The 26,552-nt window shown below is 39.8% G+C and overlaps 1 protein-coding gene across 1 annotated transcript in view; it reads right to left on the bottom strand.

Moving 5' to 3' along the window:
- The window catches only part of FBN2 (fibrillin 2), a gene marked incomplete at both ends in the record, with an annotated part of 173,634 nt that overhangs the window by 121,006 nt on the left and 26,076 nt on the right, over positions 1 to 26,552 (bottom strand). Inside the window, 1 exon segment of the mRNA XM_082498059.1 lies at positions 12,071 to 12,268. Within this exon segment, the coding sequence (XP_082354185.1) occupies positions 12,071 to 12,268 (198 nt within the window).

Here is a 26,552-nt window from a genome sequence, read left to right as displayed (position 1 = left end):
CAAGCCAATAGAAAATAGGTGCTATTCAGCCAGGATAAGTTGTATGGCAAATGATCTGCATAACTTTATTTACTGACATAATAAGTAGGACTAGAATTTCACAGATTTCTTTAGGCTGGACTGTCAATATTAAACAAGTGCTGTTAGAAAATATATTGCCATTTTTGCTTGAAATCTTACTTTCAGTAACTTTCTGTTGTATTTTATTATGTGCTATTTCCAGTTCAAATTGTGTTGTGTTTTTTGCTCCCCCCTTTCATTTACTTATACATAAAACATCCTGTATTTCTGTGGGTTTTCATACAAAACTATCATATGATTCAATGTGTAAGTGCAAATGGGCAGTTAAAGTAATGCCAAGGATCACAGAGGCCTCTGTGAAATAACCAGCGCTAAAGCAGACTGAAATTCTTTGTACACAAGGAAAGGCAGAAGAAGCTCTGGACTAGTGCATGATATACATATTATATGTGGATATTTAGCTTCTCAATAGCTCTTTTTAACAGTTCAGTTAATGTATAGCTATCAGAGAGTTCAGAATTAAGAGACCACACCAATTCCTTCACAACAAAATTTCACATGCCTCCAAAACTTCAGAGAGGACAGAAGGCTTGGAAGTTTTGTTCCTAAACCTGCAGAAGCTCTTCTGTGAGATTGCAGGTAATATTTCTTGTCAAACAGTTTGACCTTCCACAGAAGAGGCAAAAATCAACCAATTTTGTTAGTTCTCCACATTGTGAAATAGAAATATAGGAAAGTGTCCTTTGCAGGTAGTAGAAAAGGGAGCCATAGGGCTTCCAAAGAATTACTTCTTTGCAGAGGTCAATTTCATACTATTTTCTCTTCTTGGATTAGAAATTAAGTAAGGAATTCAATTATAGAGTTACAGCAACACACTGCCCATTTTAAAAAAACACAATTTTATTTCACTTCTTTCCCCATTATGATTAAAATACCTGTTTAAGATTACTATATTTTTAAAGCATTTAGGAAAAATATTTCTCACCTTTTTCCCCAGATTATTCATTAGTGCCAAATAAACGAAGAATTTTAACCACTATCCTATTTTCCATTTTCAGTCAGTTTTCCTGTTAGCTTGCATGCATTATTAAATGAAGCAGCTGAGAAACTTTAAGACACAGAAGAAAGCATCTCTTTCCTCTTCACTTTCATGTTCGGTTTCTTTCTCTCTACCTTTCCCATTTCACAACCAACTCTTTGCCACTATGAATGTAGGGAAAAGCAAGATGCACATGGGTAGGATAAACATATTATCAGTAGAATATAGTATTCCGTTTCAGAAAGGGGTTCGTTATCTCAAAGCCCTTACAAGACACTGAAATTCTACCTGAGTTTGTGGATTACAGTACTTCCTCAGTTTTTGATACTCTTGGTGTTTGTGCTATAGATAAAACCTATGACATATGCCTTGTCCATTCACTCGCCTTTTCATTTAAGCAGGTATACTCAGGTATACTCAAGTAAGCTCATACTCAAGGAGGAAGGCAATTTTTTATTTTTTATTTTTTAACCACTGGACTTGGTTTTAAGTATATTTACTGGAGAAGTTTGCATTTAGTTCCTGAATCGGTGCTGATTTAGTCAGCATAGCACCATGTCCAAATGCAACAATTAAACTGCAAATGGATTAAGGACTTTTATCAGAGGCATAAACTTTCTGCAAGCATTTTTATTCTAAATAATTAGTGCTTGGTGCAATCTGGTTTACCTGGAAAGCAAACTTGTCATCTCTGAAGTATGTTAAGGAATTTGGACGTGATTTAGCAACATCTAGACAGAAGATGGGTTCCATCATTTATTCACACCCAGCCCACCCAATAGCTCCCTTCTAACTAAAACTAATACAGTCTTTGTCTTTTGACCCTTGGGCCTCAAAGTGTGTTCTTCACACACCATATGCCTGTGCCTTCTGTCATTTATTAATGCTTATTTAAATTAAGCCAACTGTGTCACAAGATCAGCGGTTAAAAATAACCACTGTGTATCTTTCACGGTTTTGTAAGTCAAAGATGTCAAGTAATAGTAAATTAATGGCAGCAACAGCAGGAAATTAATACTTTCCAGAAACAGAAAAGGTATCACTGAAGCCTTGAAGTGAACACAATTCTAAGATCAACTGATTCCATTAATTTATTTCAATTCCAATCCTATGGTTTTAAAAGGACAAATAAATGTCAAGCTCTGCTGAAGTCTGAAAAGCTGATCCCAATTATGCAACACAGTGCATTACTTGTCCAGTGAAGAAAACACAAATGGTATCATTATGAAAGGTGAGATCCTGCAAATCTTTGAATCACATGCACTATCTTGCTTTTCTGTGCTAATATCATTCTTAATTTGTGAGGGTTTATATGTTAACTACGCTAAGTCATATTTAAATGTAAAGAGAATACGTATATTCACCTTCAGTGTTAGTTAAAAAACATACAGGCACACTACAAGGCTGATGATTTTTTTTGGTCAGTATCACATCTTGATGAAAACCCAAGTTTGTTTTAATATATTACTAGTATTTTGGAACTGAGAAAAGTCAGAAAGGACAAAAGTATTTTCTTAAAAGGACATGTTTTATGAATTGCTTCCTAAATGCCATTTTAAGATATAAGAATATTTTCTCTGAAAATACAACAAATTTAAAATTAAGCATATTTGTATGTACTTTTTTATATCTTTGACAGTCAGGCTCAGCCACACAGGAATTTTAGCATTATTAATTATCCATTTACTCATGCTTTTAAACCCCAGCCACATTAACACAATAAACTTTCTGCCATAAACAGAAAATTAGATGAATAACTCTCTAGATACAGTTCTGTATACAGAGGTTCAATATGCTACAGATTAGGTGGAATGTTTCCATGTGTTCACAGGCTTGATAATATCTGGCAAGTGAAAAAGGGTTCTTTGCTTTTGCAGAGTTTTCTCTGCAAAAATGCCTGCGGGATTTGCACAGCTAGCTTTAAACATGTACCTTTGAAAACACAGCCAAATTCAGCTTCCCTTTCTGATGAGTGGACTGTTTCTCAAAAAACTCTGAAGAACCAAAAATCTCAGGAAAAATAAAACCTCTCAATTTTATATACAAATTTTGGAGACTGCACTTTTTATTTACAATGGTAGAAATAAAAATTACCCAAATACAATTTTTCTCTTGAATTCTACCTATAATGTGTATGGGGAGTATCTTTGCAATGGATTTGGCATGTGGGAACTTAAAAGTAAACTGGTTGTCAATACAATGGAAAATTCTTGGTTCTTTCTGTGCATCCTAGATAAAAGAAATACTACAAACACAAACATGCAACAGAAATAATACTAAGTTTGGGGTTTTTTTTCCTGTTTTCATACCTATTTTCATGACAGCAGGATGGAATCCTAGATGACACTGTTAATACTGTCAGTAAACCAGATACATTAATTCCAAGCATTAGATTATCTAAAAAATATCATCTATCACTCTTCATTTTGAGTTTGAGCCTCCACCTGTCTTCTCTCTTTTGTCCAGTCCATGTCACTGCCTTTAATATCCAGTACATTATACTCCTACTATAAAATAGATTTTTTTTTTTATATTACCTCCTGTAATGGCTATATATACTTAACAATGTCAGCAATGGTAGCAGGAAGAAAAACCTTCATATTTTCAAAAGCTATTCAGCCAGGACTGTTTTTCTCTCAGTGCAAAAAAATTAACTGTCTGAAGGGAAAGGGTGTAGCTGAGAAATGGACTGTTGAGGAATGCAGGGAGGAACTGAGAAAACGTCCAACACAGGATTTCTGCCATTATGTTATTCCTAAGGCTGTGTAGCAATGGCAATAAAGTACTTTAAAGTGGAACATTTACGTTCCTCCTGCCTGAATTCTTCAGAAGAGGGATGTCTGAACAGCTACAATGCCTGTTTAAGCAATGACTTAAGAGAAACTGTTGGGAGGAAAAAAAAAAAAAAAACCCAAAGCCAAAACCCAACAATTTGAATTTTAATTGGTTTTGCTTCTCCAATTTTTTAAAAGCTGTTCATGGTAATAACAATACTACCATAATGTTTTATATAAGCACATTATTCAGGGAACATAATTAGTCCTGAAAAGGTGCTAAAGAGACATGTAAGATACACTAAGATTGCAACATACACCTCCTGTGAAAAGTAGGAGCAACTTGACACTCAATAGTTAAATCTTGTCACACTCTGACATCTAATGCACATTGAAATTATGACCTATTTTCCAATAGTAAGGATTGCAAGTTCTACTGATTTTGACTTGTTCATATCAACTCCTGAACTAGGCTATCTGCTGATGTAAGCATCCACTTCAAAGATGTCAAGCATCCAAACTATGGACTGAGTGAGTCTGGTCTAACTGATATGTGACAAAGATGCAGTTTTACTGAATACCAAGGGGTGTAAATATTCCTTTAATAAAAGTCTCTGTAAATCTGATGTCATCAGCAGAAAGAAAAGCATTGAAAAGCATTAGCCAGATCCCTGTATTTGTTTCTAAAACTCTCAGGGAAAATATTTAATGCCAGTCTCATCTCACCTTTCTATTTCATGAAACGGAGCCTCCTCAGATAGGAGTTACCACACTTGGAGAAGAACTGTTTCTTGAACTGCTAATACCCCTCTTGTTAAATTTTCTGTAGCGCACCCCCCCTCCCCAAGAGCTCCACCTTGGCCCTTTTATTTCCTTCTTCACAGTTTACCGCTGTGCAGTCATATCTGCTATCGTAATTGCAGCTTCTGTCTACGCATGACTCAGAAATCTACCACCCTTTATTCTTTCTATTTGGATTAAACTCTCCATTCACCTTTCTCTACCAGGATGAGTTTGGCACAGAAATTTTAAGAGTTGATTATATTTCCTTGCAGTATTGCAGTGTAGTAGCAAGTACCTCAGTCCCAATTTGTCTGTTCATCATACCCCTTGGCTCTCTCCTAGGGTTTCTATGTTAACTGATTGTTAGAGGGTTTTTTGACCCCCTGTGAACAACACTGCTGTATCACTTTTTTCTAAAATTTTCATACCTAGCTGTACCAAAATCCTGCATCTTATTTCTACAGACTATGTACCCTAATATGGAGTGTGGAAAGGTAAACAGTGTCTCCAGAGTGTCAACTGCTCCTTCCTCCAGTCCCTTCCTACAGTACAGGAGTCTGATAATTCAGGACGGAGTAGAAAACATGCAATCACCTGCAAACACCACAGAACTCAGGTCAGGAGGAATTACCAGTACTCAGAGCTTAAAAGGGACTGTCTCGACTGTTGGAAGTACAGGCAATGATTTTGTGGAACAGGACCTGATGCTTGCCTTTGTTGAACTTCATTAGGTTCCTCTCCGCCCAACTCTCTACCCTGTGCAGGTCTCGCTGTATGGCAGCACAGCTTTCTGGTATGTCAGCCACTCCTCCCAGTTTTGTGTCATCAGCAAACTTGCTGAGGGTACACTCTGTCCCCTCATCTAGGTCATTGATGAATATGTTGAACAACGCTGGACCCGGTACTGACCCCTGGGGAACACTGCTAGTTACAGGCCTCCAGCTGGACTCTGCACCACTGATCACAGCCCTCTGAGCTCTGTCATTCGGCCAGTTCTCAATCCACCTCACTGTCCACTCATCTAATGCACACTTCCTAAGCTTACCTATGAATTTGTCTCTGCTTTTCCACACAGAAAATCTAACTTTTCTTCACCTGTTTACGACTTACCATCACCTTGTAACATTATATGCTAACTCCTGATGACATAAATACAATGAGATCTTCCCATATAGTAATAGTATGCCAAAAATGTAGCAAAAAAATGATGGCTGTTTAAACTTCCTTTGTTCATCCAGCACACAAAGTAGACCACCACATTGTTTCTATGCTTCCCAGTGGAATTCAGCAATGATGTTAACCGCATAACTGAAAAATATTCAGAATATTTACACAGAATAAGTTGGCAGAAAAAGAAAACACAGTATTGTGGCACGGGTGCTAAAGAGTTCTACTGATCTCTCACATAATTTAAAGGAAGTCCCAGAAGCTATGCTAGGATCAGTTTGGCAGAGAAGTTTTAAGAATTTGCTATATCCAATATCTTCATCACACAAAGGAGTTTGACTTGGAGATTGTAACCAAAGTGCATGCCTTCAGTATGCTGTTTCCGTTTATGACATTGTTATGAAAAGAATGTCTAAAATATACTAATCACTTCAAGATTAACAGTAAAACATAAGCTGCTATATGTAGACAGAGGCCTATTTGTGACATATCAGGAAAAGCGCAATCAAATGTTTCTCCTTAGTATAATTTGGATGTTTTAAGGAGTGTAAGCACAGAAAAACAGGAAAGCAAATATTTGAAATGAAGAAAAGTGAAGGGATTTATTGTTGCTTAAAACTAATCCAAGTATTGTAAACAAAATAGATGCCTTTGCTAAGATAATGCTGTGAGGAGATCCATAGCAGTGAATTTTAGTTAATAGCTTCAGTCGTAGTTTCAGGTCAACCATACCTCTGTATGAATGAAAACTGAAGGAAAAATCCAAAAAGATGTTTCATCAAGTTTTAATTTCTAAGAATTAAAAAAATCTTACAACATATTGATTTTCTCCCAATTTTTCAACTCAAGTTCATAGAAGACTCTTATCAAGAACACTTATGGAGGAGTCCTGAGGTAGAAAACCAGCCAAACAACAGACTTTGTTAGATTTGTGCAATTTTAAGCCACTGAACTACAATGCAGTGTAGGGGAACACAAAACTAAGGATAACACTGTGATATATGGGGCTGCAGAGAAGACTGAAAGAGAAGGAAAAAGGAAATAAAAGCGAGAAAAGGAGGACATTACCTAGCCTCTTTTGAAGCAGTAAAAGAGTAACTTTCCTGAAATCTTTTATAACACCATTAGCAACAGAAGCTGCCTGAATTGGGAAGTTTTTCACAGAATCACAGACTGGTTGAGGGACGGGACCTCTGAAGGTCATCTGGTCCCAACCACCCTGCTCCAGCATGTCCAGATGGCTTTTGAATGTCTTTAAGGATGGAGACTCCACAACCTCTCTCGGCAACCTGTCCCAATGCTCAGCCACTCTCACAGTAAGAAAATGTTTCCTGATGTTGAGGAGGATTTTCCTGTGCTTCAGTTTGTGCCCAATGCCTTTCGTGCTGACATGAAGCACCACTCAGAAAGAGCCTGGCTCTGTTCCCTTTGCACCCTCCCTTCAGGTGTTTGTATGTACTGATTAAATTCCCACTTGAACCTTCTCTTCTTCAGGCTGAAGCGTCTCACCTTACTCAGCCTTTCCTCAGAGGAGAAATGCTCCAGTTCCTTCATCATTTTCATGGCCCTTCATTGGACTCTCTCCAGTAGCTCCATCTCTCTTGTTCTGGGGAGCCCAGAACTCAACACAGCACTCCCAAGTGTGGCCTCACCAGTGCTGAGGACAGGGGAAGGATCACCACCCTTGACCTGCTGGCAATACTTCTTCCACAGCCAGGATACCATTAGCATTCTTTGCTGCAGGGGAACAGTGCTGGCTCATGTTCAACCTGGTGTCCACTAGGGCCCTCAGGTCCTTTTCTGCAACATTGCTTTCAAGATTATTAGCACCCAGCAATACTGGTGGCCTGGGGCTGATCTTCCCCAGGTGCAGGACTTGGCCCTTCTCCTTGTTGAAGTTCACGAGGTTCCTGTCAGCCCATTTCTCAGGCCTGTCAAGATCCTTCGGGATGGCAGCATGACCCTCTGGCCACCCATCCCAGTTTGGTGTTGTCCGCAAATTTTCTAAGGGTACACTCTGACCCATCATCCAGCTCACGAATGAAGATGCTAAACAGGATTGGACCCAGTGTCAACCCCTGGGGGCGCAGTGCTAGGCACTGGCCCCAAACCAGATGTTGTGCTGCTGATCACCACCCTCTAGGCTTGGCCGTTCAGCCAGGTATCCATCCACTTCACTGTCTGCTCATCCAGCCCGTACATCAACATCTCATGGGAGGCAGTGTCAAAGCCCTTTTTCTGAATTACCTAACAGAAATTCTTGCTAACACATACAAACACAGAAACAACTCCTGGTCCTGTATGCTTTTTGTCATGTTGTAAATAGAGAATTAAAGTAGAAACTTCTCCAGCACTACACGGAATCTTCTATGTAAAAATTTATAGCAAATCATTGTAGTGAACTTCACTTTGCTAAGAAGGAGCTTAACTCTGTCACAGAGACCTGCTGCACAGGGAATGCCTGCAGTATCCCGGCCATGCTGCCCCATGTCGATTTCAGAAGCCATAAGATAGGGATACACAGAGACAGAGCAGTACATAGACAATTTGTGAAATCAGAAAACAAACAAAACAAAACAAACTAATGTCAGCCAAAGTTATTTGAACCTCTGTTTAACCCTAGACTGACTGGGTTTTTTTTTGATTCATCAAAAAGGATTTTTCTCTTTGTTAATTTATGTCACTATACAGGGTCATAATCAGAACTCAAAGAAGGGTGCTGATTTACAGCACCTGATTCCAGCCCAAATACTAACCTACACTAACTGCACTGTTCACAGACACAATGCTTGATGTTGGGCCGTGCTTTGTTCAGCTGGGTCAGGCCAGGCCAGGCCTCCCCTCCCTCCCTCCTGCTGGGCCAGCACCAGCCCGACCAGGCCGCAGGGCAGCATCACTGCGGGGAGGCTGTATGAATCATAGAATGGTTTAGGTTGGAAGGGATCATTTGACCCACTTGACTGCAGACAGGGACACATCCCACTAGACCAGGTTACTCAAAGCCCCATCCAGCCTGGTCTTGAACACTTCCAGGGATGGGGTATCCACAACTTCCCTGGGCAACCTGTTCCAGTGTCTCACCACACTCATAGTGAAAAATTTCTTCCTGATACCTAATCTAAATCTACCTTCTTCCAGTTTGAAGCCATTACCCCTTGTCCTATCACTACATGCCTTTGTAAAAAGTCCCTTTCCTGTTCAGCTACTGAAAGGCCACAATAAGGTGTCCCCAGAGACTTCTCCAGGCTGAACAACCCCAACTCTCTCTGCCTGTCCTCATAGAAGAGGCGCTCCATGCCTCTGATCATCTTTGTGGCCCTCCTCTGGACCTGCTCCAACCGGTCCACATCCTTCTTGTGCTGAGGACTCCAAAGCTGGATGCAGTACTCCAGGTGAGAGCCCAACCAGAGCACTCCCAAGGAACAGCAGGCCCATGCCCTGGCAGTCCCTCCTCCTTTGGGACACTGGATGAGGGAGAGCACTTTCCGGAACTGGGTGATAACCTATTAATTAGATTATAAGGAATTTTGGAACTGAAGCCGAATACTCCCCACTCACAAGGTGGTGTAATTGTTATCCACTTACTAAGTGCCTTATCCCAATACATCTCACTTTGTACCTCGGACTCAGAACCTTATTCCTTCAAGGGGCAGATAGCAGCAGAGGGCCTGACTGTGACACAAAATGGCACAGTGAGCAGAGTCCAAAGATAACAGGGTAGACATTTATCAGGGTAAGCATGGGGTTTCCCTCCACCAGCCCCATTTTGACAATGCTAGGGTCTGAGACCACTGGTCAGAGTGGGACTCAGTGAAAAGCCACATGGACCTGCAACAGGGAAAAGTTAAAAATGGAAAAGGTAAAGGCATCATCTGTAAGGTGTTGGGTGTGTGCCATCATGCCAATTGTTACAAAAAGAAGCAATGGGAAGACAAAAAGAGAGAACTGCTTGCTGAATTTGAAAGGTTACAAAAGAAGGTGCAAAGGCAAGAGATGCAGCTGATGATGCAAGGTGTAACTTTACAGAAACAGAGAAAATGAGAAGAGATTAGAAGATAAATTAGTACAGATGGTCAGTGCTAACTTGGAGAAACAGGTTGGGACTGCGGATGCCCTTAAAGTGCAGGCCTTAACACGAAATCCCGAGCACTGGGATGGGAACATTGGGAATGGCCCATGAGGAGCCAGGTGACTGTCCAGACGATGGTTATGATACCGTAGAAGGAGTCTTCCCTCTTATCTGATATGACATCAGGGCGAGGAGGGGGAGGGGGAGGGGGAAGGGAATGGGGAGAAGTCAAACTGGACACCTGCCCTGGATGTAGATACGAACACTTGCCCTTGACCTGACCAGACACTGTAGAAGCTGTTGGGTGTGCTACCACCCCACTGCTGGAAAACTAGTAGCTCCCCTGCCCTGCCTGGTGTTCCAGGTAGGGCAGCTTAAACTTTTCAAGGGGGACACCAAGGAGGAGTGCACATGTCATTATCAACCTGGGCCCCAATAGATTCCTTGTAAGATGTTTGATTGACACTATAACCTAAATTTCTTATTTTCCCTCTGCCTTAATGGCAGCCCTGGGTATCTCTCCCCATGCATGTGTTCATGTTCAAGGAGCAGGCGGCCAACCTCTCAGTGTGCCCACTGCCTGAGTGGTGTTGCACCTTCCTGATAAAGAGGCATTGCCGAGTTAAAGTTGCATTTGTTCCTGACCTAAAACAAGCACCACAGTGCCGCAAGCCTGACCAGGGAAGATGCTTCTGGACAGCCCTGGCCAAAATAAATTTCCTCTGCGGCACACACGGTCAATTGATTGGCAAGGCTTTTCTGCCTGGACTGCCCTTGCTGAACCTATTGACTCCCCCAAGACTGCCTTGAGACCTGCAGATTGGGCAAGCATTATCTTTTAACCACTTCACCAAGGGGCTTAAACAAGGTGTCCTTTTGAGCATGCGTAATAACCTCTGGAGCATTCAGGCCCTAAAAATTCCCAAGCGGAGCAAAGGGTAACCATGTGGCCTTTCCCCACTGAGACTGTTTTCTTTTCTGTTCTGCAGCAATGTCATGGATTAATTCACAACTCAGAATGGCCTCATTTGGCTCATTTGTATGGTACACAGTCCTCTGCTGAGGCCCCATTGCCAGCACAGTGGGAATACTGGTTGGTGTTAATTGACCTACTGGAGGGAGTGGAAAAGTTTGCCCCTAGTGACCAAGTCAGTACAGGTGTGCATAGGTTTCGAATTTTTGGTGCAGTTGTTCAGCCTGCAGTACAATACCTCTAAGACAGAGGCAGAAAAGGACACTACCCCCAGTGGTGACCTAGATCAGGCTCTATTCTGGAAGGGTTTGGTGTAGGGTTGCTCCTGGTAGCATGTGGCCAACTACCTGCATTTTGAGCGGCATCACATGTGCCTGGACCATGCCAATATGAAGTGGCTTGGCCTCTTTTTTCTGATGGCCACTAGCACAGCCCCATAGACAGATGCTTCCACTCAGGGAGGGCTTAAAAATAACGTAGTCTTGCAAATGGTCATGGATTTTGTGCAAGATTTGGCCATTAACGATGGTACATTTTCTGCCTGTATTGCCACTCATTTTGACATCAGCTGAGAGCTCGCCTTTACTCCTTTATGGCTCAGGCACTGACATATCAGAATTAATAGCAAACATCTTCAAAACAGCAGTTACCCTCAATACTGCTGAAAGTGTCCAGGTGTGTTGTATACCTCTAGCCTGAGCACCCACGTGCTTGAGATGAAGTGACAGTGAAAGCTGCCTAGAAGGGGTAGATGGCTGGACCACCGACACCACCACCCATACTTGGGACTGGGATTGGACTACTACAAGCAGTGGATTTAATTTAACCCACTTTAACGCATCAAAGCCTAACATCTCTTGTTTCATATACAATGCAGGATTGTGACATGACAGACCCAGGCGAAACATGCAACGGTACTTTGTGGGACACTGACTGGTTCAATTTAGAAGTGGTAAAACAACAACTCCCACGCTTATTTTCAAGTCCTTGGTTTCAAATACAGGATGTTTCCTGGTACATCCACTTAGGAGGAAAACAAAATCTAACAAAGCAGGCCAAATTTTAACTGGTGGAAAAATGAAACCTGGGAAAATACCTATCAGCAGCAAGGCATATCCAAATTTTATCAGAAGACACAGAACACACACAAAGAAAACAGTGATGTTGTTTTAAGCGAACACAAGGTTTTCAAGGTGCCTGTCAGCAACACAACGGTCACGCATAATTTAAACCAGAAGGCTTACCTTGACATGCTCCAGTGCGAATATTAGGGATGAAGCCACGACGGCATGGCTGAGGCTGAGCAGGGCACATTTCACAGGGGTGACCCCATGCACGCCCAATGGTTGCACAGCAGAGGGTTTTTGTGCAAACAATTCCAGTTAGCTGGCCCTGACACATCTGGTTATTAACTTGTGTGAAACACGGGCCTGTTCTGTAATCTGGAAGAAAGGAAAGATCACTGTATTATACAAGATGGTATACTAGTAACTATAGAAGGAATCAATTTTAATCCACTAGATACCTATATTAAGAAAATTCCAAGAGGACCTGGAAATTAAAGTTATGTTACTGCTTACAGAAACAGCATGACACCTTCCACTGAAGGTAATAATTTTCACAAGGTTATCTTATATTTCAATTTATTTTTCTGATAGACGCAAGTAATGAAAGGCAGCTGGACCCAAAACTGATCTGTGTATTCACAATGTATCCAGTAAATTCCGTAATAAGGGAAAGTTTTACGAACAAACAAGCAAGCCAACGATCAAAAGATCAGATCAGATTAAGCAAACAAGGACTGGGAACTGGTTTTCTTATTCCTAAATTACTTCATGGCGATTCATGGCAGTGAACTCCAGACCACAGCAGCCACACACTTGTTCACTCCACATTGATCAACATCCATGCCAGTGGCTGTCAAAGAATCAACATTTTTCCTGGAACGTGAAGTGCAAAATAGTGCTACCTAGAGAAGACTACTTGGTAAACTACCATTTATTTTCAGAGGAATAACATGAGATAATACAACCGATTCAAGCTATATCGAGTACACCAAATGTAGCATACAAACTATATAAAAATATACTCCTAGTCAAATTCCTGTAAACAGTTAACTCATTAAGGTTCAACCTGTATAAAGAGAAAGACTTTTTGACCTTATGAGGCAACACAAACTGGGAACAACAATTAACTGAAATTCTCTAGGAACAAATGAAAAACAGATGGTTGCTCTAAGCCAGATTTCATATCCTCATGGAAACTTTAAGAGGGGGGAAAAAAGAATAAAATGCAAAGCTTCCACTCAGACTCAGTCTGTGAAAGAAGGCATAACAGCGGGGTTATGGTTGCAGTCCCTGCTATCCTGTCCTATTCTCCTTGTTTTCCTATGGAAAACAGATTCCAATACTGATTATGAGTCACACACTGTCTTCTGCACACTTTCATTAGTGTGCAATTGGTCTCACAATCAAGCTATAAATGGGACAATCAATGCCTTCCAGAATTTGATACTTCCACCCTGAAGAATAAAAATTACGTCCAAGGCCCTTGTCAAATCAGGGAGAGCTGCATTTTTAACATAAAATACAGATCCTGATGACTGATAGAGATCTCATCAAGCTATAGCCTCCTATGAGAATGACAAATATTTGAAACACAAACTCCAAGCATCAAAGTTTTGAATTCCAGTAACTCACTGTAATCTTGTCTGGATTTTGGTTAAGGGTAAGGAAAAGATTCCATCACAGATTATGACTGTATACTTCTTTCACATAAAGTTTACTCAGGTGTCACAAAGATTGAGGGGAACACATGATGGACTGCATTTAACCTGCAAATCACCAGCAATGGTCAGCCTGCTATCAGAAGAAAAACAGAACTGCTTAGAACTAAGAACTGAAAGAAATGGAATTAAATCCTGACTCTGGTGAAAACAAATGGGAATCTGGCTATTGAATGCAATGACAACACTATTTCATTCTTGGAAAACAGTATTGTACTCTTTAGCAAATAGTCGTATTATAATTTATGGCCTAATATTATCTGTAAAAACATTCTCTGTCATACAGCAAAAGCAATGAGCTTCATATGCATGAAAAAAGCTTTTACAACTGCTCAATGATGAGGCTCTTATTCTATTGTCAACTAAATTGTATACACTGCTAATATGATAGTAACACAAATGCTTAAGTCCACTCATTCCATTTTCTCATTAATGACTGATGTACAAATAATAGCCAGATTCTGGGAAAGACTGTGGTCTACTCTGTATTGAGAGCTGATTGTTTCACTGTGACCTGCACATTGCAAAATTTTTCCCCAAGTGATGACTGCAGTCAGATTAATAAAGATTGAGTCTTTCCTGGAAATTAAGGTTGATTTTAGACTCCTCATAAATGAGACTCTCAAAAACATGAAGCTGAAAAAGACAAAATGATATGTGTGGGTAAACCTGACAAGACCATTTATGAGCCACTAGCAACACTGAGAGTCCCATTATAAAACATAATCACTACCAGAAGAAAGTAAGATTTCCAGTACTGCAAGGGAGTATGATCTCTGGATTCACACAGATCTGTTTGGGAATACTAAATCCTGTCCCACTTCTGAAGTTGCATTCTGCATCCGCCCAGGGAGCCACAGATCTGTTACTGGAGGGCTACTCAATGTGCATGACGACGAGCATGATGGCTGGCCATGCATAGCTTATTCCATGCACTCAAATGGAGTCCAGTTCTTCATGGGGGAATGCCCCCTATAATGAAATAAAATAATGATTATTAAGGATATCTAAAATTTCCAAAGCTTGCATTCACCAGGACTGATAATCTTGACATCCCAGTTCACTTTGGAATTCCTATTCAGAATAAAAGTAGTTCTTCTGGACAGTATTGTATTTTTATAGCATCCGTTCTCTTAGGTACACTTTATAGGACCAATCTTCGGATAACATTATGTAATTACAGTAGGCGTAGAAATACCAATTATGTATTTTTCTGTTTAATGGTTGGTGAACCATATGAATATTCTGGCCAAAGATCTTCCATGTTAAAAAGTTTGGAATTCAATCAGACAAGATTAAACTTGGAATTTAAACTTGTGAATTGCATTTGAGTTCCATTACCTTCCTGTAAGACATAAGATGATTATGTGTATACCCTGTCAACCCTAGTAATGAAAAGTTCAGTTTGGAGGGTGTGTTTGAAAGAAAGATTGGAGAACATAACCAGACTACAAAGAGTGTGAAAAATAATATGAATATGTTAGATTCAAGACTGAGTGACACCAATATACTCATTGCTTAATATATCCTACAAAGCAAGAAACATATGCTCTGGAAACCTATATATATATATATGTGCCTTCCCATGCCTTAATGAACAGAGAATGCATAAATCATAATGTTCAGGTTTTATAACCAAGCAACTTCTGTCAGTGTAAGTCTGCAGGAGGGCATCTAAAAATCTGACTACTTCAACTTAAACAGCAGAAGAATGAAAGAAGCTATTATTAAATATTCAGGCAGATTTACAAATTAAAAAAATTCAACCCAAAATGCTGAGCTCCTGAATGATACTCCAGAATAATGACATATGTAAGCAACAGATGCTGAGGTCTTAAGAGAATGTGCGGCTTCTACAACCTTGGGGCTACAGAAGCAGAAACCTAGTAACAGATCATTTCCAGATAGCAACAGGGAAGTAACCTGCTATCTGCACCCAGCAAGAGTGATTCTTTGCACAGCTATGGCAACTGCATTTCAAACAGGATGCTGGAAAACTTCAAAAATTATGCAAAGAGTCAGAAGAATAATTTAAGATCTCAGAAACATGCTTTATAGTAATATTAATATTTTAAAATAATATTAGTATTTTAAAATAATATTGTAATTTAAAATATTATCCATAACAAATATATCCATTTTAAACATCTTTATCTGTTTGGTTTATCCAAAATGATATCCAAAGGTCTTCTGTCCTAAGAGGAAAATCTAAGATTTTACAATACAAAGTGAAGGCAGGCATGTTCAGGCTAATAGTAAAGTACAGCTGTTTACATAAAGGTCTCTAGTCACAGAGTATATTTTTACTTAGGGGAAGCAAAGATGCTAAAACTAGATGCGATTCTGAAGATACTTTGTACTTTCAAGTGAAGGTGTAGATTTGATTCAGAAATTCCATGTGAGATTCTATGGTCCGTTTTATACAGTCAGTCAGACTATATTATTATACTGGTTCATCTGACCTTAAAAACCCTGAGTTTATGAATCAGTCATCTTTTCCATATTGGTTTTCCTGTCTCATTGTTAGGTGTTTCTTCATTTGCTCCTTTCCCAGCATTGCTGCTGGAGTAATTTTGCCAGAAACAACATATGTTAGAACATATGTTATAAATCATTTATTGCTTAGAAAGGGTAACTGCTTCAGTGAAAGAAAGTGATTTTCAGCACATACGTGTTATGCATTTTTTTCAGCCTCAGAAAATTATATTCAACATGCACTGTGACTCGAAGAATGACAACTTTTACCAACAATCCATATTGTTAATGCAATTAAATTTATTAAGTACTTTGTTCTTGGCATCAACATAAAAAAAAAAAAAACCAACAACAACTGGAAATAGCATACTGGACTTCTAAATTTAACTATACTACAGCATTTCTATTCTTCCATAGAAGTGTGCATTCTGTATTCATAAATGGGACTATCCAACTATCACAGTTCTTGGCAGCTTTTTCATTAATTCCTTTTTAAAAAATCATAAGTCTATTCTAATTCTACCTGTAATTTAAAAAAGGCTATTTGACAGGGAGCGTGCCGCAAGGATTAGAAACATCAGAATTCTAGTGTTGCGCATGGTCCAATATCCATCTTTGTTCTGCCTGTACCTCTGGCCAAAACCAGATGATTCAGATGAAGGTGTAAAAAGCCTGCTGTAAGTAGACGTGGAATAATCTGTCTGCCACAGTAAATTCCATCCTGGTGTCTAAAACCCACTAGCTCAAAACATGAAACAATGTTTAACATCCCAACTACCATTTCTTGCCATTCAGGACAAAACATTAAAATATAAGGATTCAATTTCTATCCAAATTTTGTCACAATCTTCACCTCAACAGCTTCGTACTGTGTTAACTAACTACTCCTGCCCATGAAAATTTTACCTCTTCTCAGGTAACTAAAACCAGAAGTGAGACATGAAGAAAAGTAAAAGTAAAAAGGCACCCAGACATGTTAGAATGTCCATTGCAAGTCATCTGGATGAATATGAAAACTTGAAGTTTCTTTTCATGGGAGAGCACAGACTGAAATTTTAGCTGAAGGCTCCCAATATCAAAATATTGTTTCTGTGTCAAGCCCAACAGTACTATTCATGGTGCAGTGGCAGTCTCCTGCACCTACATCAAGCCTATGTAAAAGCTTCGGGATGGTAAAAGGACACAGACTGCAGTGCTGGAGGAGCATATTATCACAAATACTATATTTCATGTCTGTGGTGCTAGAAAGATTAGCAGAAGAAATTGTAAAGTCTCTTCCATCGTTTTTATTTAAACAAAACCCCATAGAACCATAACTAAGTAAGGAAGCAATGTGTCCGGAAGTAAATATTTTGAACTATAAGCTATTTGGAATATTGATACTTCTATTACTAAAAGTAAAATACTGAAAACATTAAGCATGTTGATCAGTATGAATGATATGAGGAGTGAGTAAAGGAGGAGGTCTGAGATATCCCTCCCACCTGTGTCAATTAAAGAACAAAACTTTGCCTTTTATAAGGACATAAAATTGCCTTTTATAAGGACTTTTCAGAACCTCTCTCCCATAAGTATGATTTAGAAAATGTTAATGAAGGGATGCAAAAATAAGTTATCCCAACTTCTACCACCTCACTTGCAGGCTCAAGTATAGGAAACAACTTATTATTAATGATAGCTCAAAAATCCATTTCACACATCAGCGTTATTAGATAAACAACCTAATACATGGGACCTGAATCCTGGAAAGTAGTACCTGCTGTTAGGGTTACCAGGAACTTTATTGCCTTCCAAAATAAAAATTAGCACAGTGGGTGAAAGTCCAAGAGACTGGACTCTGTCAGGGAACCTTCAGAGTGGAGAGATTAAGTCTGTATTGGCAAAGATCTGAAGTTAAATTCATCTTGCTAGAAGATGTTCCAACATGAAACATGCTGAAGAAGCAACTGTTTTTATTACACCTCTGACAGGATGCTGTGGCAAATTTCCACTCACATCCAGAGGTCTCCAGAAACCTGAAACTTACTTTTGCTGCTAGTTGCAGCACCTCCTCCTTGATTTTTCAAAGCAGCTGTATCTCAATTTTCCCCTTTGCAATGTGAAATCTAAATGTTTCAGTAATTAAAAGTACCATTGAGCTCTATCTTCCTGCAATGGGAAATCCTACAATGTGTGACTCCTACCTTAATATCAGCAGGACTGGAAGAGCGAGGTATACCCCATTCTCCCAATGATTCTGCATAAATGACAGCATTTCCCAGACCTTCTGTTTCCAAAAAATGGCAGAGCAGGGCTTTCTTTGATTAAATTTTCATCTGAGTATAAAAGGGTTGGTAATACTCATAGTTGTACTTGAGTTCAGACCACAAATCTGAAATGTATGCATATGCAAATATTATTCTTCTTGTTCAACTCCAACATCTGCAGATCATAAGTCACAGTATGCAAAAAGATATTTAAACATTACAAAGGTACATATGTTTGTTTTATTAAAGATTATCTAGAATTGTTTTTCCTTCAATATTTTAATCATCTTAATATGGAAAATTGTTCTTCTTGCAGTAATACTTCGCTGCCAACACTGAGGGTTCACCATAAGGGAGGTTTCAAAGGTAACAAGAAGTTAGATGAATTGTACTGATTGTACAATATACTTGATATAAATAAAAAGCATTTTTTTCGAAGGTGACATCCAGCAAGTTACGGAAAAAAGATTGTTGGCTGAAAACAAGAGCTAGTCTCTTGGAAAATAAAAGAGACTTGGCAAAACTATTAATTTCTCTTGGAAGAAGTAGTCTATGGGCAGTACAACTAGTTAGACTACGGAGTTTGCATAAACCAAAGCCTGAATAGTAAAGCCTGAGCCTCCTTCCCCCTTTTTTTTATTTTTAAAGAAAACTTTTGTGTCAAATTCTTAATTAAGTATTTAATACAGTTAAGCTTATGATTAATGAAAACAACGACCACCAAAGTCTTTCAAACATTTTAAATTATGGATAACTCAAAGCTGAGACACATCCACAGAAGGTTCTTTAGTCATTGTCTGAAGCAATGTTTTTTATAAAATTTATTTTGATATGTAATAGTGAAGAAGAGCGGTTTAGTTGAAAAACGTTTTGAACATTTATGTTAAATATATCATGAAGGCTAGAACATTTTTATGCAGCTGACAGCTTTCATTTTCAGGCTGAATTTTTACTACTGTTCTACTGGTCCCACATGACCATTTCTGACCAGATTCTGCAATGCAATACTTTCCATCATACAAACTCCTGTGACTGATTAGGCAACTTAATATACACATGGCAATTAAAAAGGAGTGGAGGGCAGCTCTAAATTAAAAAAGAAAAAAAAGCATGTTTAACACATCAGTCTATGTGGGGTTTGCAGCTCTTAGCAAAATTCCAGTTTCCACCAGTACAGCTGTCATGTCGATTCTAAGCACATTATCATTTTCCTCTTGCTGGAACAGCAAAAGCAGCTCTCTTCCAAAAACAACATTCCAGGGTTTGCACACCCATTTTAATATAATTGGTATTATGTCAGTTTCAAGCAGATAAAGTATTAGTACAGTATTATCTGCAGATTTAAAAACTCATCCTAAAACTCTTTTATATTAATTAAAAAATAATTCCTTCTTACACACCTAAGCACATGGGAAAGGATGGCAAAGTACCAAACAATCAACAGTATTTCTGAAATAAAAAGCAATTTTCTGTAATCAATCTGAACATTGAAGAAAAAGCTTCTAATATTTTAAGACACAAAACATTTTGATAAATATACACACACAAAAAGCAGAGAAAGACAGAAGCATGGAAACACTTTGCTTTTGTCATTTATGGCATTTAGTTGCTTTCAGCAGCAAAGTATTTCCATGTACTTGCAAACTTCTCGGAAGAAACTTTTGCATGTACAACCACATATCATACACGGACTGCTACAAAATTGCAAGTGTAGAATAAAAGCTGGGAAATAAATAGACCTGAATCTTGGTTCCAGCAAGGTCTCCAATTTTGATTTGTTTGGAGCTTCTTGTAAATGTATGTATTTCCTTATACTTCTACAAGTCTTGCTACTATATAAAGTTTGCATCCAAGTTTGGATATTGGACTCCAATGAAATATCTGTATGAGCAAATACTTAACCTACAAGCTGACACACAACAAAGTACTAATCATCAGCTATCACAAGAAGTTACAGGCTGAATTACCCCTGTGCAAAGTGTACATGAAGATAAGAAATCACAGGAATACTTTTTTTGTAAGATTCAGCAGTTCATACCTACTATCCTAATATTAGCTTCTTACATCTTTACCTTGCTGTCTACAAAATTGAAAGCAGTGAAGTAACTTTGTGTATCATGCTGCCTACTCCTGCCTCCTCTTATGTTTCTTCTTTGAGTTACAGGAATACCCAGCCTACTGGCATTCTCATCCACAAATAGGGTCCTTAGCACAACAAATAACGCACATCCCCGAAGCCCCAAACCTCCAAACTTTAATGGAAGGGAAGCCAGAGATTTTGCTCTCCACCATACAGGTAAGGGTAAGACCTAACTCCACCAAATACCAGAAGACCAGAGCGAAGCCAAGGCCATTTATATCCTCACTGAGAGAGCACACTGTACTACCAACAAAGCTTTGTAAGTAGAACAGGGGAGTGCAGAAAGGTCTGTTACAGCCTGACAGCTGGATGTTTGATTTTCAATGATGGAAAGGATTCTCCTTACCTCTTTTGAAACTCTGTACCCAGCACAAAACCTTGTATTCACATTTGACTGACAAGGTAAGATTTGCCCATATGATGAAAAGAAAAAGGTATTACTTGTTAAAACTTGGACTCTAGAAAGCTGGACAAGTGCACATTTTATTCTTCTGTTCCTTCATATCCCAACAGTTAAGAAGTCAATACCTTGCTATATGCCTGCAAAGAAAATATGCTACTTTTCTGGACGATAATACGAAAACTTCAATTACTTCTTCCACAGGTTTTTGGTTGCCCGCCCCAGGAAATCCATGCTATTCAGTTCAACCTCAAAGAAACAGAATCCCCTGTCAGCAAAGAGGAAATTTAAAGATTCAGGTCTGCAGATGTGATAAACTTTTGAGAGTATTGAAGAATAGTGTAAAGAGCACAGTGTAGACTTCCCCCACCCTCACCCCGCCACTTTGGAGTTCAGTGTCATTACTCATGCCAGAAACCAACCCACTAATGAAAGTGAGGCATTTTATAATGGTTAAGACTACCCACATGGATAAGGCTTTGCAGAACAGGTCCACAGCGAATATTTAATTATTCTGAGAAACTCTGATCTCACCATGGTATGTTGGGACATATTTCAGTTAGCAGAGTGCAAAAGAGCAGTCAGGACAATGTGAAGGTGCAAATGTACAGTTTTCTACAGCTGCAAAACTTAAAAGCAGCTAAACGTAACTTCAACTTTTGAGGTAGGTGGAGAAGTGGTCTAATGCTTTTTTCAGCCCTCTGGCAATTAGCATGCTACTTTGTGAGGTCAAAAATAAGAAGGAAGGCATAAAAGGAGATGATGTTTAACATGTTAGCCCCCAGCCAGCCACAGCCCAGAGTCAGAACAAAGTCAGGTGTCATAATGCACAACGGAGCCTCTGCTGAAGTTAGGTAAAAGTGAATGACTGCAGCCATGAGTCTCTCCCATTAACTGTATTATTCTTAGTAGCCATATTAAGAAGGCCTTCAGAATGCATCCATACTCACAAAAAGAGGAGGGAAAATATTTCATAACCAATTCCTTTATAAATTAAAAAAAAAAAAAAACATGCAAAAAGCCTCAGCAGAATAGAAACCCTATTAAAACCGCAGACATGCAGCTGAATGCAAAGTTGCTAATTGTTAATGCAAGTACGAAAAACAACTGTTTCACACATTGCTCTTAGAAAAAAAAAAAGTAACATTTAACTTTCAAGAAACATTTCCCCAAACGACTGTCTAGACTGTCCTGATACTTTGTTTGAGTTGATAATAAACTCAGACCCCAGTCTATTGTTCCCTCTGTGGAGAGGCAGAAGCGTAGTTTCCTTTTCTCCAGATCTGTTTTTTGTTCAACAAACCAAAAGAGCTTTAGAGATTTACCTCTTTGGTTTACAAATTATTTTCAGTGGGACACTACAAAGCTGCATATCTTTTAACAATCAAAATACAGGACAGAATCCATGCCACTCTTACCCATACGATGCTGAGATCAGTAGTAGAGGCCCAAAAACTGGAGATGGGTTGCAGGTCAGCAGGAGAGCACCTGCAGGGCAGCTTAAAGGAAAAACAGCCCCTCCAGCCAGGGAGCTAGATTCATCAGGGGCCCAACTAAAATGCCTCTATTCAAACACAAATAGCATGGGGAGCAAACAAGAGGAGTTAGAGGTGTGTGCACGTCTGCAAGGCTAGGATCTAATCGGTATCATGGAGACATGATGGGATGGCTCCTATGATTGGACTGTTGAAATGGACAATACAGACTCTTCAGGAAGGGCAGGCAGGGGAGATGAGGAGGGGGTGTTGCCCTCTATGTCAAGGACCAGATGGAGTGCATGCAGCTCTGCCTGGGGATGGATGAGGAGCTGACTGAGAGCTTATTGGTCAGGATTAAAGGGAGGGCAGGGACAGGTGATGTTACAGTGGGGGTCTGCTACAGGCCACCTGACCAGGAAGACTGAGTGGACGAGGCCTTCTATAGACAGATAGGAGCAGCCTCATGTTTGTAAGCCCTGGTCCTCATGGGGGACTTCAACCACCCCGATATCTGTTGGAAGGACAAAACAGTGGGGTATAAACAATCCAGGCAGTTCCTGGAATGCATTGACAATAACTTCCTTCTCCAAGTGACGGAGGAACCAATGAGTAGAGGTGCCATGCTGGACCTTGTTCTCACCAACAAGGAGGTGCTGGTGGGGAATGTCATGCTCAAGGGCAGCCTGGGCTGCAGGGACCATGAGACGGTGAAATTTGAGATCCATAGGGAGGCGAGGACAGCACAAAGTAAGCTTGCCACCCTGGACTTCAGGAGAGCAGACTTCAGCCTCTTCAGGGATCTGTTTGCTGGAGTACAGTGGGATAAAGCCCTGGAAGGAAGAAGGGCCCAAGAAAGCTGGCTGGTGTTCAAGGACCACCTCCTCCAAGCTCAGGAGCAATGCATACCAACAAAGAGGAAGTCAGGCAAAAATGCCAGGAGGCCTGAATGGATGAACAAGGAGCTTCTGGACAATCTCAAACAGAAAAGGGAAGCCTACAGAGGGTGGCCTGGGAGGTATACAGAGAAATTGTCTGAGCAGCCAGGGATCAGATTAGGAAAGCTAAAGCCCAGATGGAGGTAAATCTGGCGAGGGGCATCAGGGTCAACAAGAAAGCCTTCTACAGGCGTATCAGTGACAAAAAGAAGACTAGAGAAAATGTAGGCCCGCTCAGGAAGGAAATGGGAGACCTGGCCACCCTGGACTGAGATACTCGATGACTTCTTTGCCTCAGTCTTCACTGGGAAGGGCTCTAACCACACTGCCCAAGTTGCAGAAAGCAAAGGCAAGGACTGGAAAAATGAGGTACTGCCCTTTGTAGGAGAAGACAAGGTTCAAGACCAGCTGAGGAACCTGAAGGTGCACAAGTCCATGGGACCTGATCAGATGCATCTGCAGGTCCTGAGGGAACTGGCAGATGAAGTTGCTAAGCCACTAGCCATCACATTTGAGAAGTTGTGGCAGTCCAACGAAGTTCCCACTGACTGGAAAAGGGGAAACATAACCCCCATTTTTAAAAAGGATAAAAGAGAAGACCTGGGGAATTACAGGCCAGTCAGTCTCACCTCTGTGTCTGGCAAGATCATGGAGCAGATCCTCCTGGAAACTCTTCTAAGGCACATGAAAAATAAGGAGGTGACTGGTGACAGCCAACATGGTTTCACTAAGGGCAAATCATGCCTGACAAATTTGGTGGCCTTCTATGACGGCGTCACAGCGTTGGTGGATAAGGGGAGAGCAACAGATGTCATCAACCTGGACTTGTGCAAAGCATTTGACACCACTCCACACGACATCCTGGTCTATAAATCGGAGAGACATGGATTTGACCAACGGACCACTTGATGGATAAGGACCTGGCTGGCTGGTCGCACTCAAAGAGTTGCAGTCAACAGCTCCATGTCCAAGTGGCAAGCTGTGACAAGTGGTGTTCCTCAAGGGTCAGTACTGGGACTGGTGCTGTTTAACATCTTTGTAGGCAACATAGATGTTGGGATGGAGTGCACCCTCAGTAAGTTTGCCAACGACACCAAGTTGTGTGGAATGGTTGACATGCTGGAGGGGAGGGATGCCATCCAGAGGGACATGGAGAGGCTTGAGAAGCGGGCCTGTGCAAATCTCATTAAGTTCAACAAGGCCAATTTTAAACCTTCATATTTAATTCATTTGAAATGGAACAATAGTTTAAAATTGAATATTTTCTTTGATACACAGTTGCCATGCCATACTTCACTGTCAAAATCATCAAAACTTTACTTCTAAAGTCCAATATGCTTCTCACCAGTTAAATTAAGCTTACTTTTTGACTGTTTCTGAGTAGCAGAAACATCTCCTAGCCTCTGTCTTCCAGCTTCCCTTTTCAGTTCTTATAGACCAGTTCAGTGCTACAGGGTTTAGGGAGCAAAATCAGAAGATCTATATTTAAACACAAACAATCATCCTAAACCTAAATTCTGTTCTTAATCAAAACTCCCAGTAGCTTCTCTGGGATTTCTGCCAGACTGCAGTGCAGGACTGAACCCAAAAAGTCTATTTTCATTGGCTTCAGCTGCTCCCTGGGAATCTGCATAGACAGAAGACTCTCATCTCTCTGTCAGCAGAAGGCAGAGTGATGACTACAGCATGCTATCAGCCTTGTGAAGGGCACTCCATGAGGGGGAAGGCTGTACACAGGGAAAGACAATGAAGTCATGGCAAAGAAGGAAGGACATACACACTACACATTTCACTCTCACCAGAAATAAGTGGGAAAGATACTCAAAAGTCAATATTTCCGAAGACTAGAACTGCCAGCTGCTTAGAGCCCCTACATTTCGTAAACTCTGATCTCAAACACAAAATTTTTCAGGGAGCTGGTAGCAGAATGGACATAGTGAAAAGTATCAGGCCATGCAAAAAACACAGGAGGAGAAAATGGAAAAAGAAAATTATTTCTGAATATCTGGTATCCACCTAACCCCCAAACATAGAGCCACACAGAGTTTTGTGTCCTCCACCCTCATCCTCCTGGCTCAACATTTAGACAGTTTTATTAAACTTCTTTTTTATTAATAAAAACAAATATAAGGTTTACAGTGAATTACTATGCCCTTTAAGGGAAAACTAAACAAACAAACAAAACACCTTCCCATGTCTTATTTTGCAAACTCAAGTTTCCATGAGAAGAACTGTTTAGGTGTTATTGAAAAATAAATCTATACTTTTCCTCTTTTACTTCTCATTAAAACATTGAGCCCCAGCACAGTATTACAAAAGAAGACACAAAGGAATATTCAAAGCCCTCTTTTCGCTCTCTCTCAGCTCTACTTTGGTATCTCTGTGTACACGGAACACGCATACAGACACCTAAGGCAAAACAACAACTCAACAATTGTGTTATATGATGACCCTTTTTGTGGGCTTTACAGGAGTAAGTTAGATCATTCTGTGTGACAGTAGTGACATAAAATATGTAATTATTTATATAAAACTATGCAGAAATATAAACATATATATTGTTATTACTTACATTAAAAATATATAAAATACCCTCTTCATATATATGCGTGTATAAGCATATATAGTTACACATACACAACACTGTCAATAGCACAGCAGGTTAGCATATGTTCACTCTGCTTGCTTGCACACTCCTGTATAAGAACTTGGGAATAACAATACATAATTATATATTAAGATTTGGAAATAATTATATAGCTATCAAAACTACAACCACTAAAAAAACCCAGAGTAATGACATAACTGACACTACCAATACACCCCACAAGTTTCAACAGTTCAACAGTTTAACAGTAGAATTCTCTTTGAGACTACTGATGATGTGTAAAAATGTTTTTTAATTTACATTTCCTACTTCACTTCCAAAGGACAATTTTTTAAATACTAGACTGACAACAAACAGTGAAAGTTACTCAAAACCTTCTACCAATACCAGGGCAGGGAAAAAAAAAGAGAGAGAGAGAGAGAGAGAAAGAGAGAGAAAGAGAAAGAGAAAGAGAGAGAGAGAGGAACCTCCAAAGCCTACTCAAAGTATAAAGTAATTTGAAATTTTAATTGCCTGCATATTGCTAATAAAGGCCTGTGTTTGCTTTTTTTGTCTATGACCCCTTCTGCTATGGAGCTATTTCAGCTTAACAATTCATTAACATAGCATTGTTCAAAATTTCCTGACATAGTTTTAAATATTAAAAACAACTATGACTA

The sequence above is a fragment of the Vanellus vanellus genome (assembly GCF_965231255.1).
Source record: "Vanellus vanellus genome assembly, chromosome: Z".
Classification (NCBI taxonomy): Eukaryota; Metazoa; Chordata; class Aves; order Charadriiformes; family Charadriidae; genus Vanellus; species Vanellus vanellus.
The sequence above is the reverse complement of the archived record's forward strand: the minus strand, read 5'-3'. Positions and strand labels throughout refer to the sequence as shown.